Here is a 14,440-nt window from a genome sequence, read left to right on the forward strand (position 1 = left end):
GCATTCATATTATACAAATAGGTTTTTAAATATAGTTTTTTTCTTTCTTTCTTAATATTCCCAACAGTGTGTGCAAGTACATCTGAACCTATTAGTCGATTCGTTACTATTTGTCACTATTTTCAAATTGTTTTAAGCCAAAGAATCAATCAATAAATAAGCAGCAAATCATTCCATAATAAAAAGATCATCATAAGTTGTAGTCCTACACAAAAGAGTTTGAAAATAGCACCACCTCAACCAACTACAAGAAAAAAAGTCATGCTTTTACATTAATACATTAGTGATATCTAATGATATAGTCACAGGGGAGATTTGTCTGTTCAGCTACATACTTTTACTCAAGTTACATTTCCAATGCAGCAGTTTGACTTATAACATAGTATTTTTTAACAGTGTGGTAATTAACTAAAGGATCTGAACACTTCCTCCAGCACTGGCATGAGCATATAGTTTTGACCCCCAAGCCATTTTTCACAACAATTGTGAAGGTTTGCATACCTATACTAAACAAAGTGTATCTCCCCTACCACAAGGGCTATTTAAATAAGTTTGGTTATAATAAAAAGGAAACACTGCAGTGAATACTTCACAGATGTGTAAATATCAGCCTATATGTTACTCGTTAAGATTAAATGAATATGGCACTCCGCACACATGTACACGTTTCAGATTTGCCTTGTAAAAAGCACTTATTATTATTATTATTATGAGTATCTCCTTGAAATTATGCAGCTGGAAGGTTTACTCTTCCTCAAAATCATAGCACAGTATCTATCTGAAGAGTACAAAGTGAAGCAGAACACAATTAGAGCCTCGTAAAGACAGTTTAGGTGAGGTCTCCAAAATGGGCAAATTAGGCACCATCTGTGCCATTTCAGTTTCCGCATGTACCATATTATATATCTTGCTTTTACACATGGTATTCAATACATGCAAATACAGCATAACAATTATGAATTAATGTTTTATTTTCTTATTTTAGTATTGAGTGAGTTGTGTTTGGAGCATTTGAAAATGTCCTACTAATTATTGTAGCTGTTGTCTTTAAATGTGAAACATCATTACATCAAGTTCCTTATAACGCATAGGCGGTGTGTGAGTGAATAATTCTCTATTCAAACAGTGCAACTTTGTGATGTCATAAAGTAATCCTGTGGGACAACATGTATGTTGGTTTCAGCATCACACATACTGTACATACATACACTTGGAAAATTGTGCAATGCTGAATCTGGAATAAAACTACTTTATTATTATTATTATTTGGAGCTGAGGATACTTAGATGGGTTTAAAAAAAATATTTGACCAGTGATCACTGGAAATAGAAAGAACTAGAGCAGCAAAGTATTGTAACAGGCAGCCACATACAACGACCACACTGACATTGGGGAGTACACAGACACTGTTACTTCTTACATTAGCAAGTGCATTGATGATGTGACCCATGTAAAGACCATCACCACTCGGGCTAACCAGAAGCCGTGGCTAACAGGGGAAGTCCATCGGCTGCTGAGGACTAGAAATAGGGTCTTCAGAGCTGGGGACGAAACGGACCTGAAAACAGCGAGAGCCAACCTGTCCCACGGCATCAGGAAAGCAAAAATTCCTACACAAAAAAGATAACCCGGCACTTTAAAGACAGCAGAGACACACGCAGCCTGTGGCGGGGCATTCAGACCATCACAGACTATAAACCCACGCCACAGAACTGCGACAGCAACATCTCTCTGCTAAACAACCTCAACAGCTTCTTTGCCCGGTTTGAAGCACAGAACAGCACTCGTCCACACAAGACTCCGCCCCCTCCCCATGATCAGGTTCTGTGCCTGTCTGCTGCCAGCGTGAAGAGGACTCTCGTCCATCAACACCCACAAGGCAACAGGTCCAGACAACATCCCTGGTCGTGTGCTGAAGGACTGCGCAGAGGAGCTTAAGGACGTCTTCACGGATGTCTTTAATACTTCTTTGAGACAAGCTGTTGTTCCATCATGCTTCAAGGTAACCACCATCATACCTCTGCCAAAGAAATCCACTCCGTCCTGCTTCAACGACTATCGTCCAGTGGCACTGACCCCCATAATCATTAAGTGCTTTGAACGACTAGTCATGTCGCATATCAAATCCATTCTCCCCCCCACTCTGGACCCTTTCCAGTTTGCATACCGGGCCAAACGGTCCACGGAGGATGCAATCTGCTCTGCTCTCCACCCAGCCCTCACCCACCTGGACAAAATGACTCCTATGTAAGAATGCTGTTCATAGACTTTAGCTCAGCATTCAACACAATCATCCCACAACAACTAATCTGCAAACTTGACCAGCTGGGGCTCAACACCTCGCTGTGTAACTGGCTGCTGGACTTCCTGAGTGAGAGGCCACAAGCAGTACGTGTTGGCAACAACACCTCGAGCAGCATCACACTCAGCACAGGGGCCCCTCAGGGCTGTGTGCTCAGTCCCCTGCTCTTCACCTTGCTGACTCACGACTGCAAAACCAGCTACAGCACCAATCACATGGTCAAGTTTGCAGGCGACACAACATTGATAGGTCTCATCACCAAGGATGACGAGACCCTCTACAGGAGGAGGTCAACCTTCTGACCACGTGGTGCGGAGCCAACAACCTCCTGCTCAACAACAGCAAGACCAAAGAGATCGTTGTTGACTTCCGGAAAGGCCACACCCATCACCCACCACTGACCATCAACGGTGCGGACATTGAGCAGGTCAGCAGCACCAAATTCCTGGGGTGGAAATCAGTGAGGACCTCTCGTGGACAGCCAACACTACATCGCTGGCAAAGAAAGCACAGAGGCGCCTCTACTTCCTCCGGAAACTGAGGAAAGCAGGGAGCCCCCCATCCATCATGTGCACCTTCTACCGCGGCACCATCGAGAGCATCCTGACCAACTGCATCACTGTGTGGGGCGGAAGCTGCACAGACCACAGCAGGAACGCCCTGCAGCGCATAGTGAAGGCAGCTGGAAGGATCATGGGTGCCTCACTCCCCCCCCTCCCATCCCTGCAGGACATATACAACACCCGCCTCACCCGCAAAGCGACCTCGATTGTGAGTGACCCTGCCACCCCTCACACGGTCTCTTCAGCCACCTGCACTCTGGGAGGAGATGCGAGCCTCCGGGCTCACACCGCCAGGCTGTCCAACAGCTTCATCCACCAGGCTGTCAGGAAGCTGAACTCTCTCCCATCCTCCCACTCCGTCCTCTCTCAGACTCACATGTCTGAATGCTGCTAGCACAATTTATGTTGTCTATATGTTTACATGTTTCTTACTATTTTTGCACTTTATGTTGTCTATGCACTTTATGTTGTCTATATGTTCACAAGTTTTTTACTATTTTTGCACTCTATGTTGTCTATATGTTGCACAATTCACTTTATGTTGGACAGAAGAGAAACGCAATTTCGATCTTCTGTATGTTTGCACATATGGAAAATTGACAAATAAAACTGACTTTGACTTTGACTTTGATTTGTTTCGTTACAATGAAATATAGTAATGTTAATAGCAAGAATCTTCATATCTGATCACATTGATTCATACATATGTTTTGCAGCTGAATTGATCAATAGGACAGCTTGACATGTCACATTAAGAAAAGCACAGATATAAATAATAAATTAGTGACGGCTGCGTTCCATTTAGCTGCTTCAGTTTCATGGTCTTGCGATTATGCATGCCATGCTGGCTCAGTGTCACACTGATGGGTTATTAGTAACACCCATGCATTTCCGACTAGGACAAGTCACAATGTTCAACGTGAAAAATACCTGTTTTTGGGCTACACTATACAGTAGAAGAAGTGAAGTCTCAAGCTGAGGTGGGTTCTTTCCAGTCATATCCCTGTTAGGTCTGTCTACAGATCCCATGTCTTACCAGTAGGTGGCAGCAAGGAAGAGGCAATCCTCTTCAGGGTGTGAAAGCCATTCATCCTAATATCTGCCTGCATAGATACACTTTATCGCAGCACTTTTGTCCCATCTAAGGTACTGACAAAATGACTATGCATCATCAAACTTGTGTGTTTTAGGGGAGGGTGAACAGATCCCCCTTGTAGTGTCAAACTCTACGCAGTAAAACATCCAAGTGAAGAAAGAAAACTCCAACCAAAAACACTTTATTTACATGAAGGAGTTTAAGAAGTTAATCCAAGACAGAAAGCAACACACTCCCCTCAAATAACAGCAGCTCACCTGCTGTGACAGAACAACAATAATCTTGAATCCTGACACAAGTCATGTGCAGGGTTTTTACAAAGATATGGGGGAAACAATCCCCCTCTTTAGGTCAGTTGTTTTCCCGAATCTAAGGGTATGATTACTCATAATGATAATGGGGGAAACAGGAAAACCTGTTGGAGGTGCAGCAAGGCACATCAATGAAATGAATCATTGTTAAACCGTATTTGATCTCCACCATAATTTAGTAAAGGTGACAATGATTACAGTTGAAATTCCCACTAGGTCCTCAGTCTAAGAGCTAGAAGGTCAAGCTTTACCACAGCTTCTTTTGTTGTGGGGGGTCCCGCTCCCAAGAGGCTCGGGACAGGACCCCTGCAGGGCGGCGTTACTTTGAACGCCGCCTCAAGTCCATCAGATAGTTTTTTTACTTTGATTGCCCAGTGATCAAAACCAGCTGCACTGGGTAAGGAAATATGTTTTTCTGTGTGTGTTCTCTGTTTTGTTTAGCTTTGTTTATGTTGAAAAAAGGACAGACCCTGTTAGAAAGTCCTGGGGCTCTGTTGTGGGTCCGTGTGATAGCTTGGGGTCGGTATTCAAAAGCATTTTGTATATCAACGTTGTCTTCTCCTGTTTGGACGTTGTTAATATGACAGGTCATTAATATAAAATGGAGGGTGAAAGCTGTCAGCATCTTGGTGTGTGTTTTCTTTATTTTTTCTTGAATGGATACACGTTTACTGCGGCACAAAGACTTGTGCAAAGTGAATGTTCTCTGTGTGGACAACAAGTATCAATACCTTCAGAAAGCCTCCCATATCTGTTTGTCTTTTATGATGCTCATTTGCCGTGTAAATAATATTAAACTATTAAAATGGCAGGTGTTCTCCTTTAACTAAACAGCAGCATGTATTTGACAGAAATGATCACAATACAGTCTATTGTGATCATTTCTGTCACATACCTTAGATTAAATAGCTGGCTTTAAAAACATCGTGTCTATTGAATAGACAGTATGTTTTTAAAGCCAGATATTTAATCTAAGTAGTCCCTGTAAACCCTTCTATGTATGTGTTGTTCAAAGGGCCAGTAGTCTCATGGGCTCAGCTATAATATCTATATATATATATACATATATTAATATACATATTAATATATATATATATGTATATATATATATATATATAATATTACTGACGTGTCTATAACTGATGTGTACACACGTCATTTTAGCTGTGCTGGATTTTGGCCATTTTAACCATAAATGTTTTATGTTTAAATGTCTAAACCAGGGGTCTCAAATTTAACTCACTTGGGGGCCGCTGGAGATGTAGTCTGGGTGAGGCTGGGCCTCATCAAGTATTCCAAACAAAAGCACAACTGATCCAATCTTCTCAATCTTTATTAATAACGGTTCTTCAGAACATAGGCTTCTCTTGCCTACTCGCAGCAATGAAATATTGTCGCGAGTTTGAGACCCATGGTCTAAAGCAGGGGTCCCCAAACTTTTTCCTGAGAGGGCCACATAACGTTTCCCTTGTCTGCTGGAGGGCCGGGGGGGGGCGCACACACGGAGCGGAGCAGTGTGTGCGCTCTGATCGTGCGCTCTTTTAATGAAGTATCGATACTAAAATTATGCTAAATCACATCGTTTATAACGTACGGGTACTTTGTTAGTATCGCTACACCGTGCAGCGTGACAGCAGCAGATGTAGCGGACTAACATTCAAGCTAACCTAACTTCCCAAACGCTGTGGACATCTGAACGCTGATTGGCCGAGACGCGACACGTCCATCAAAGATGTTTTATTGCGAAGAGCACCACTTCACATTTTCTCCGCGTCTCACTGCAATCTCAACGGCAGCGGGCCAGGTGAAAAAAATAATAAATCGGAACGCGTCTCTGGTATTGTTCAGGGGGCCGGTCCAAATGTGGAGGCGGGCCAAATTCGGCCCGCGGGCTGTAGTTTGGGGACCACTGGTCTAAAGCAACTCCACGAAGGAAAAGTGAGTCCATTGGGAAGCAGAACTGGAACTGAAGCTCCCAGCTCATGTATATACATGTTGTTATGTTCATTAGAGTTTGGAATAACAGAATGAGCTTAAAAAGGGAAAGGTCATATTAAAGATGTTTTCTCACTGAAATGTATGCAGTCATTTCTGATTGTCAACAACAATGTTGGATTCAGAAATAAAGTCAAGCCCTGATAATTGAGGCCTTACAATTTTCTTTCTTTCTATTTCTAGAAAAGCCTGTTAGTGTGTGGGATGAATATGTCTGCACACACAGTCCTGTCTCCTCATCAAGAAATTCCCCTTTTTGGTATTCAAAGGATGTTGTTTCCGTGGAGGTAAAACACAGACATGGCAGATCAAACAGATGCAGAAAAAAATCGTTGGAAGCATCAAATATGTAACGTAAAAAAGTGGGAGTGTGGCCCAGGTGAGGTTAATGCAGCAAACTTACATTTGGGTGGAATTTCACTGCAGAGAAGGCCGTGCAGATGAGCTGGGAGCACAGTGTGTTTGCTGTGTAGTCTGGCGTGGATGTGTCTGGTTCTGTTTGCTCTTTGTGGTTGTTTGGACCACGTTGATGGGCCCGCTGCATACAACCAACCGCGCTGCATGAGGTAAACAGGCCTCATGCAGAGTATGTGGAGGAGACTAAAATTAGCTGTGATTGCACTGCAATAAAGGCTGAGAGCTTCAGTTGGTAACAGTCATGTCATATGTTTCTGATATCAGAGAAAAAAGCTACATCTAAAAATACATGTTTTTTCTCTTTTGGTATCTGACTTAAACAAATAAGGATGCTCCGATCAGAGACGGGGGATCATTTAACTCTCGAAAAGAATATTAGTAGGCACATTTCCCAAAATGTCAAACTGGTTCCTGCTCACAGAGTTGATAGGCGTCGCCTTCTACTCTGCATCCAGTTCTCTTTACACATCCGGGATGCCAGTTGAAGTGTTGCCTAATTTGCATCTTCGACAGAAATTGCACACTACGCAGTCACAGTATTGGCATGCTTGCAAGACAGTGTGAGACATTTCTGTGTAATATCTGTGAGATGGCATCGTGTCATGACAGAAACCTGCATTGACATGTAAAGCTGTGCTTTAGCTGCACTCAGCGCCTCAGGATAAAGTCAGCTGCAGAGTGAAGTCCATACCGTTGGATTTCAAGCATTCCAAAGGTTTTACTCAGTGACGTCCTCTCACATCAAAGGGTTGCTTCTGACTGTGTGTCTGTGTGTGTGTGCGTGCGTTGAACTGTTAGGTACATTTCTAGAATTTTACGCCCACTCTACTCTCAGGCTTGCTGCTGCTGCTATAGTCCTTCTAAAGCAGTCACACCCCGTGTGTGTTTTACGACACACTTTAATGGTGCAGTTTCGTTGGTAAAACTCCTGGGACACAAAGGGTATTGGAGATTAGGCAAGTCTGTGACTCCTCTGTCTCGATATGACATGCAGCCACATCAAGCTCATTTGTGAAAGGTTGCATAGAACCAAATTGTGCTTTTTGTTTTGGGACAACAAAAGGGTTTGGGATATTTTCCTCTGAAAGTAACTCCCTAAAACAAAAAAAGGCTTAAGGACAACTATTGATTTGTCTCGCTGTTTTAGATTTCTTCATTTGCCTTTTGAAAGTGATACAACAAATACAAAACACGATTAGGATCTTAACTCCTTGAGAAAGGCCCAAGAGCTACAGATGTGTGTGTATGTGTGTGTGTGTGTGTGTGTGTGTGTGTGTGTGCTTCGGCACAGCGTCCTGGCATTGCCACCTGGCACCAGCCATTAGGCTGTCTGCCATGCTGGCACTGCAGTGGGCAGGAGCAGCAGATGCTCCTGCCTAACTATGCTCTGTTAAAATACCAACGCATAATTTAGTTCAACACAGTCAAGTGAGATGCATTTTGTTGTGTCAAATTCAACTTGAGAAATAGTACTTTGTTACATAGTGACGGTTTTACTGATATACTTCAATCAGTGTAAATCACGCAACAACCGAGGCGAGCCAAGTGCCTGCTGAAGAAGTTTAGTGAGACACTTAATCTTTCTGAATCGCCCTTGTGATCTAATTCAAATGAGAGCAGTAATATCGCTCCTCACAGATGGAGGGAATTGTGAAGGGCCTGAAGTAGCTGGTAAGCTTGTTTGATCTCGGCATGCCAAAAGCCACAATAAAGGAAACAAAGGATTTTGGAGCCGGGGCTTTACAATAACCAGTTATGATGCGTGTGCGCACGTATATAAGCGTGTGTATGAATAGATATCCACACACATAAAGATGACATTTACATTTACATTCCATTATAGTCTTATTGTGTTAAGACTTTTCAATTATTCTTGCAATCAAACTACGATTAACTTTCCAGCAGTTTGATACTACACATCCCACTGTGTGATAGAGGGAGCTTCCCTTTGGATAGAAGATCTTTCTCACTCCACTGTGGTCCCATATTAAATCTGACTGCTACTTCCAAACACTAAGGAGCTTAATGTGATTTTTAATTGTAAGTATTTTTTTTAAGGAAAGGGGGAATACAAATTCACTTGGTCAGCATAATTTAATGAGACAGAGTGTGGAAGGAACTAAGTGGATAACCAAATGCAGAGTGGGCTTGTGGGTGGTGGATGAAGTCAGTGATATATCAGCATCCCTCGGTGGTTAGCCTGCTGACAGGGAGGGGAAAAACTTGAGTGCGAGTGACAGTGGAGGAGGAGGCGGTGTGTGTGTCGGGGGGGAGGGGGGCACCAGTTTAAACTGTAGTACTTGTACAGCATATGGAGGGACCATACAGAGAACGAGAGGAAGGACAAAAGAAGAGTCATTATTTGAACACCAGTCCCCTAGCCTGTTTGGACAAGCAGGATTTGCATGTTGGGTTTTCAGCCAGAGCCCCAGGGCCGGGTGGGGTGGGGTAGGTGGGTGGAGAATGTAGTCTTCATGGTGCTCGGGGCGTGGCCGCTCTGGGAACAGGACTTCCTCCAACAGGTGTTTCTTAGCACAGGTCACACCACTGACCCCAGAACACAAAATCACAGTAACCCCCCACACACACCACTTTTTACCTCATACCCACAGAGACCTGATCTGAGCTTAAAATGACCTGAATCATATCACCATCCAATCTATTTAAAGGACTGTATATAGTGTATAAAGTATGACATGTATTTAAAGGATTCATCTGCGAAGTTGTGCAAATGTATGTGACACAACACCAACAAAACAGAATGCATTTAATTTGATCGCCATTTATTTCATGGCACATTCCCCACATTTAATTCAAAGTAAATGTTGAATATAAGAAGCATATTTTAAACTTGTGGAATAATTGATACAAATAAATAATTAAAATGTCACATTATTATTAGTTAATGCTAATACAACATCCAGTTTATGGTAATAGTGTTGCATTTAAATAAGACTATAATGTGTCACAAGAGCAAGTGAAGCTATATTCACAGCTCACCGTAATGGCCGAACATGGAATCTGAAATGGAGATGATGTCAGTGTGCAGAGCAAATCAGTAATGAGATAACCATTTGGATGTGAAACGGTAGAGAGGGAAACCGGAGTTGTGATGGACTCCGTCTTGACCACCTTTCTCAGCTGACATGAGATTCTTTGGAGGTCTGAGGGTCAACACCGGCCCAGTGTGGTCAAGACTAATCACATAATGAACAGCACACCAATCCACTTTTCAATAAACTTTATTTATAGAGAAAGTACATGAGAAAACACTACATACATACATACCTTTAAAATAACCGTGGTACAGATATAATAGAAAAAGAGGGACTTGCACTTCAAAATATAAACAGAATTTCTCGACAAACATGCACACACACATTCAGACAGGCATGCCAAAAGGTGGCTCCCTTATGGAACAGGACATCCTGAAACTGCCAAGAAAAACACTCTAAGCCAGTGAGCCATTCCAGTGTTATCCAAGGTTTGCCCTTTTGCTGTTTGAGAAGAAAAAAAAATCTAAAATAAAACTTTGTGGCAAAAGTATCCGCTGGTCAAGCAATAATTTTCAGCTTTGTATAATTACCAATTGCCACACGACCGAAGGAGAGAAAAAAAGAGTTGTTCCAATAAAATGCAAAAAAGTGCATATTGAGCAACAGAAGAAAGTTCAGTAACCGTGAAAAGGGAAGTGTGAAAGGGAAAGAGAGTGCTGGGTGAGCACTGCGTGTACCATACCTAGGACTGTGTGTCACAATGTGTTGTGTTGCAATAAGGTGTCTGGATTCTCGGGAAATTCAAGAGGACAAAGCCAACTCACACACACACACACGCATATACAGAAGTACTCTATTGACATCACTACATCTGCATTTGCAAACATGTGAAAACACAGTTCCCCACATAAAACCACATATAAACCCACATACGTCAGCATGGAGGGAATAAACAATAGGCCAATGTTACTGACGTTTCACAAGTGGTTGGGATATAAGGAAGTGACATCGCAGCACACACACCTCTAAAATGGGAACTGATGCTAACGGAGATGATGGCAATAACAGAAGGAGGACAAAACAGGATGCTGGTCAGATGAAAGAGCCCGAAATGTCAGACAGCCTACAGACTGTTGTCGCCTTGCAATCTTAACAGCCAACACCAGTCTGATAAGCTATCTGACAGTCCGAGAGAGCGACGGACATGACTGAGAAGTACGCATGAACAGAAATGACAATAATGAAGAATAAAAAAATGTAAAAAAGGATCCCTGATCCGACTTACCATGACAGGAGAAAAGAGGAGATGTGAATGCTCTGACTAGAGCTGGTGCAGAGCACCGGGTTCAGCCTGCTCAACAGTGCCCCTCTGTTTTGAATCTACTCGAGTGATTCGTCTCCTGGCTCTGTGACTGAGGCAGTGCAACGAGTTCATTCGAAGGTTCAGCTGAGGTAACGGCACAGACGCTTTTCACTGTGCGCTCAAGGGTTCTTTTTTTTCTCCCTCTCTCTCTCTCTCAATCCCTCCCTCTCTGCTTACTCTAGCGCCCACTGTGCTCAGTCCAACGTAGCGCAGCAGCGGTACAGAGGGAGAAGAAAATAGCACATTTCTCTGGCAATTTATTATACATTAAAAAAAGAAGAATGTACCGCATATACCGAGAGCCAGATGACTATCTGCCGAGCAAAGAAAAAGAAGAAAAAAGAACACTATCATATGAAATGCTGATAGATGCTCATGTAATGTCAAACATAAGCTTGCCGTCCTCATCGGAGGTAAAAGAGGATAACAAATCAAATTTAAAAAATGAAATGGACAAGTGAAGACAAAGAAAAACACTTACCATGACACAGCCTGCCTCTAAGTTAAATGAGCAGCTACTGTCTGCTATACTAAGACTTCCAGGCAGTCCTATCTATTAGTGGAGCCAATCTGCTTAAATCCATAAAAGATAAAAGGGAGAGCAACAAATGTGGCGGTCACACAAATCCAACCTACTATCTCCCTCTCACTCCCGGTCTCAAACACAGCTACACGCGACCACAGCCGTAGATCTGATTCAATCTATGGCTGCATCTGGTAAAGTAGCCCCGGGCTGACTCATGTGCTCTCTTCCTGGAAGCAGAACAATAAGGGCAGACAAAGGGAACAGCAGGGTGATTCATGACCGATTTATCATTTCTCATCCAAAAGTACCTTGATGCGCTTCACTGCACACACAAAAGAAGTGGTCACCTAAAGCACTGCGAACAGTTTGAAATATCAAAAACATCTCTACAACAACCAACTTAGAAGTCACGTACATGTCTTTTCTTACACGCAGCCAATGCTACCAACAAACTCTACAGTGCAGCGATAAACACAGTCTTAACAATTAACAAGCTTAAATAGAGAATACATATTTAGGTTATTGAACAAATAATTCACTTCACAATTAAAAGTAACAATCTTAACTTATTCCAATAAAGTGACTCTTCTGGTGGAACAGACAGCGCAGCGTAAGGCCTCGCTCACTGAGGGGAGTCATGGCCAGCAGCTTCTTCTCACGTGCTCAGGAGCTGATGAGAGCACCGACATGAACGTTCACACAGCTCACACGCGTGTGGCGTCCCATGAAGCACCTACCTTGCAGAGAACAATTGCAGAAATCACTACCAAATGCAAAGCCTTCAAAAGCAAGTGAATGGAAGTCCAAGTTCAACATAAACATGTTGCTACAATAACAAGAGGGGAACCAGTTGGAGGCTAACAATTTGCTTCAGACAGTGGCGGGTTACCGGCCAGGAGGGAGCGCTGAAATGAGAATGATTTGTCGGTAGCTTCTGAAGTTGATGGTTGGCTGTGATCGCTATCTGGCCTTCACTCGGCTTTGCCCTCCGAGTGCTTGTCCTGCTGCGTGCGCTTGCCGTAGCTCTGGGCCATGGAGTTGACAATGGAGCAGACAAAGAAGCATACCATGATGACCACAACCTTCTCAAAGAGCCACGGCAGCCAGCTCTCCTCCTGCCAGGAACCACAGTAAGAACAGAGAGAGGAGCCGGGTCAGTAAGTTGAAGGGCTCCCCCCCCCCCCCCCCTCCATTCACCCACACCCTGCTCTCCCCTCTGCTCCTTATGCTGTAGGCTAGGTGGGGATCCAGCTCCATGTGCAGATAGAGATCAGGGGTAATAAAACACGCGGCAGCCCCCACCGTCCTCCCTCCCAACGCCCCCACTGACCCCAGCCTGCCTCCACCAAGTTAAATTGCCTCGCTTCTCTCCTGTAACTGCAGGAGGCTCAAATTACAAGAAAAGAGGAAGATTGTTCTCGAAATGCCTTCATCTGTCCCTGTGCAACACAAAGTTCAACCTTTATTTCTTGCGCATAAAAAGGAGAACAATCTTTTTCAATGAAACACTAAGGACAAGAAAGAAAACGGAGATATCTAACATACAAAAGAGATACCCAAAAAAGCTTTGAAAGAGAAAAAGGCTCTGGCTACAACTGGCTCTTTTTGTTCTAGACAGGGTTTTTTGATGGATTGTTGCTGGCGAAGCGTGAGCCCCCGCCCCGGTCTACAGGCAGTGCTGGGTTCAGGCAGGGCATTGAGTGCAAGTGTGTGTATGTGTGACACATTGGGGAGTGACCACACTTACACACACACTGCCTATTGGTAAGATAGAGCATGAGTCAGCACGCCCCGTGCTACAGTAGTACAGTTCAATACAGCGAGCGGAGCCAGACCCCACACTGGCCCCTCTCCTCCTCCTCCTCCTTCTCCTCCTCCTCCCTCTCCGCCTCCCCCTCCTCCTCCCCCTGCTCGCCTCCCTCCCCTCCAGCCCGCCCAGTGCAGCGCTAACCTACTCTGTCATTCTGGCCCTAAACAAGCCTCTGTAATCTACTGTATCACTACAGGTTATAGTAAAGTCTTCAACATCAACATTTCTCCTATAAACATGAAATTAAGTTTCAAAAAATATACATGAAACTGATTAAATTTTTTAAAATCTGAAAGCACGTGGTTCAGGTGAAGAGGTTGAAAACAGAATTGTTTTTGAGAGAAGAAAATAGGTCAATATTTATAAAGGAAGGCGTAGATAAAGGGGAGAAAGCAACAGAAAAAAAGTGGAGGAAGAAGGAGTAAAAGAAGCAAAAGTAAGGGGCTACATTCTTGTCTTGGCGCGCACACGTGAATGAATAGAGGCTGTGAGCTGGGCGCTGAGGCCCCTGTACTTACAGTTGGGATCCCCTCTCCAGCGAGATGGTGCAGCTTGGCCTTCTGGGCCTCCAAGTACTCCCTGAAGGGCTTCTGCAGTGCCGCACCCAGCAGTGGAACAGATCTGCCTCAACCAACAGAGCAAGAGATGGGGGGGGGGGAGAAGAGAGAATGAGAGGGAGGGGGAGGCATGTGGGGAAAGAGGGGGGCACAAATCACGTCACATCATTGTTACTCACCAGCCCAAGGGCAGCAACAAAGGGAGGCATGCTGTCCTATGTCCTGTACAGGATCGCTCTCCCCAGCTTCCTCTCTCTGAGAAGAGAGGAAGACGAGGAGAGCGATCCCTTCAGCGTTCATCCCCACAAATACATAAACACACAGAGAGAATAACAGTACAGTCTGTACCACGGCTTTAAGAAACAGTGCTGCTGGAAAACAAAATTAAAAAGTCAAATTAAAATAAAAAAATATCGAGGCTTATAATAAAGTTGGCCGGTCCCCGTACAGCAGCGGCGGCAGCAGTAGTCACCCACATTCTCCAGCTCTGTTCTCCTTCTCTCT

General features: G+C 43.8%; 1 protein-coding gene across 1 annotated transcript in view; it reads right to left on the reverse strand.

Annotated features, from left to right (window-relative positions):
* Positions 1–9,910: 9,910 nt before the first annotated feature.
* The window catches only part of LOC130191919 (vacuole membrane protein 1-like), a 53,440-nt gene continuing 48,910 nt past the window's right edge, over positions 9,911–14,440 (reverse strand). Inside the window, 2 exon segments of the mRNA XM_056411665.1 lie at positions 9,911–12,684; positions 13,898–14,000. Coding sequence (XP_056267640.1) covers positions 12,541–12,684; positions 13,898–14,000 — 247 coding nt within the window. The 3' untranslated portion in view covers positions 9,911–12,540.

This window comes from Pseudoliparis swirei, chromosome 3 (genome assembly GCF_029220125.1).
Source record: "Pseudoliparis swirei isolate HS2019 ecotype Mariana Trench chromosome 3, NWPU_hadal_v1, whole genome shotgun sequence".
Taxonomy (NCBI): domain Eukaryota; kingdom Metazoa; phylum Chordata; class Actinopteri; order Perciformes; family Liparidae; genus Pseudoliparis; species Pseudoliparis swirei.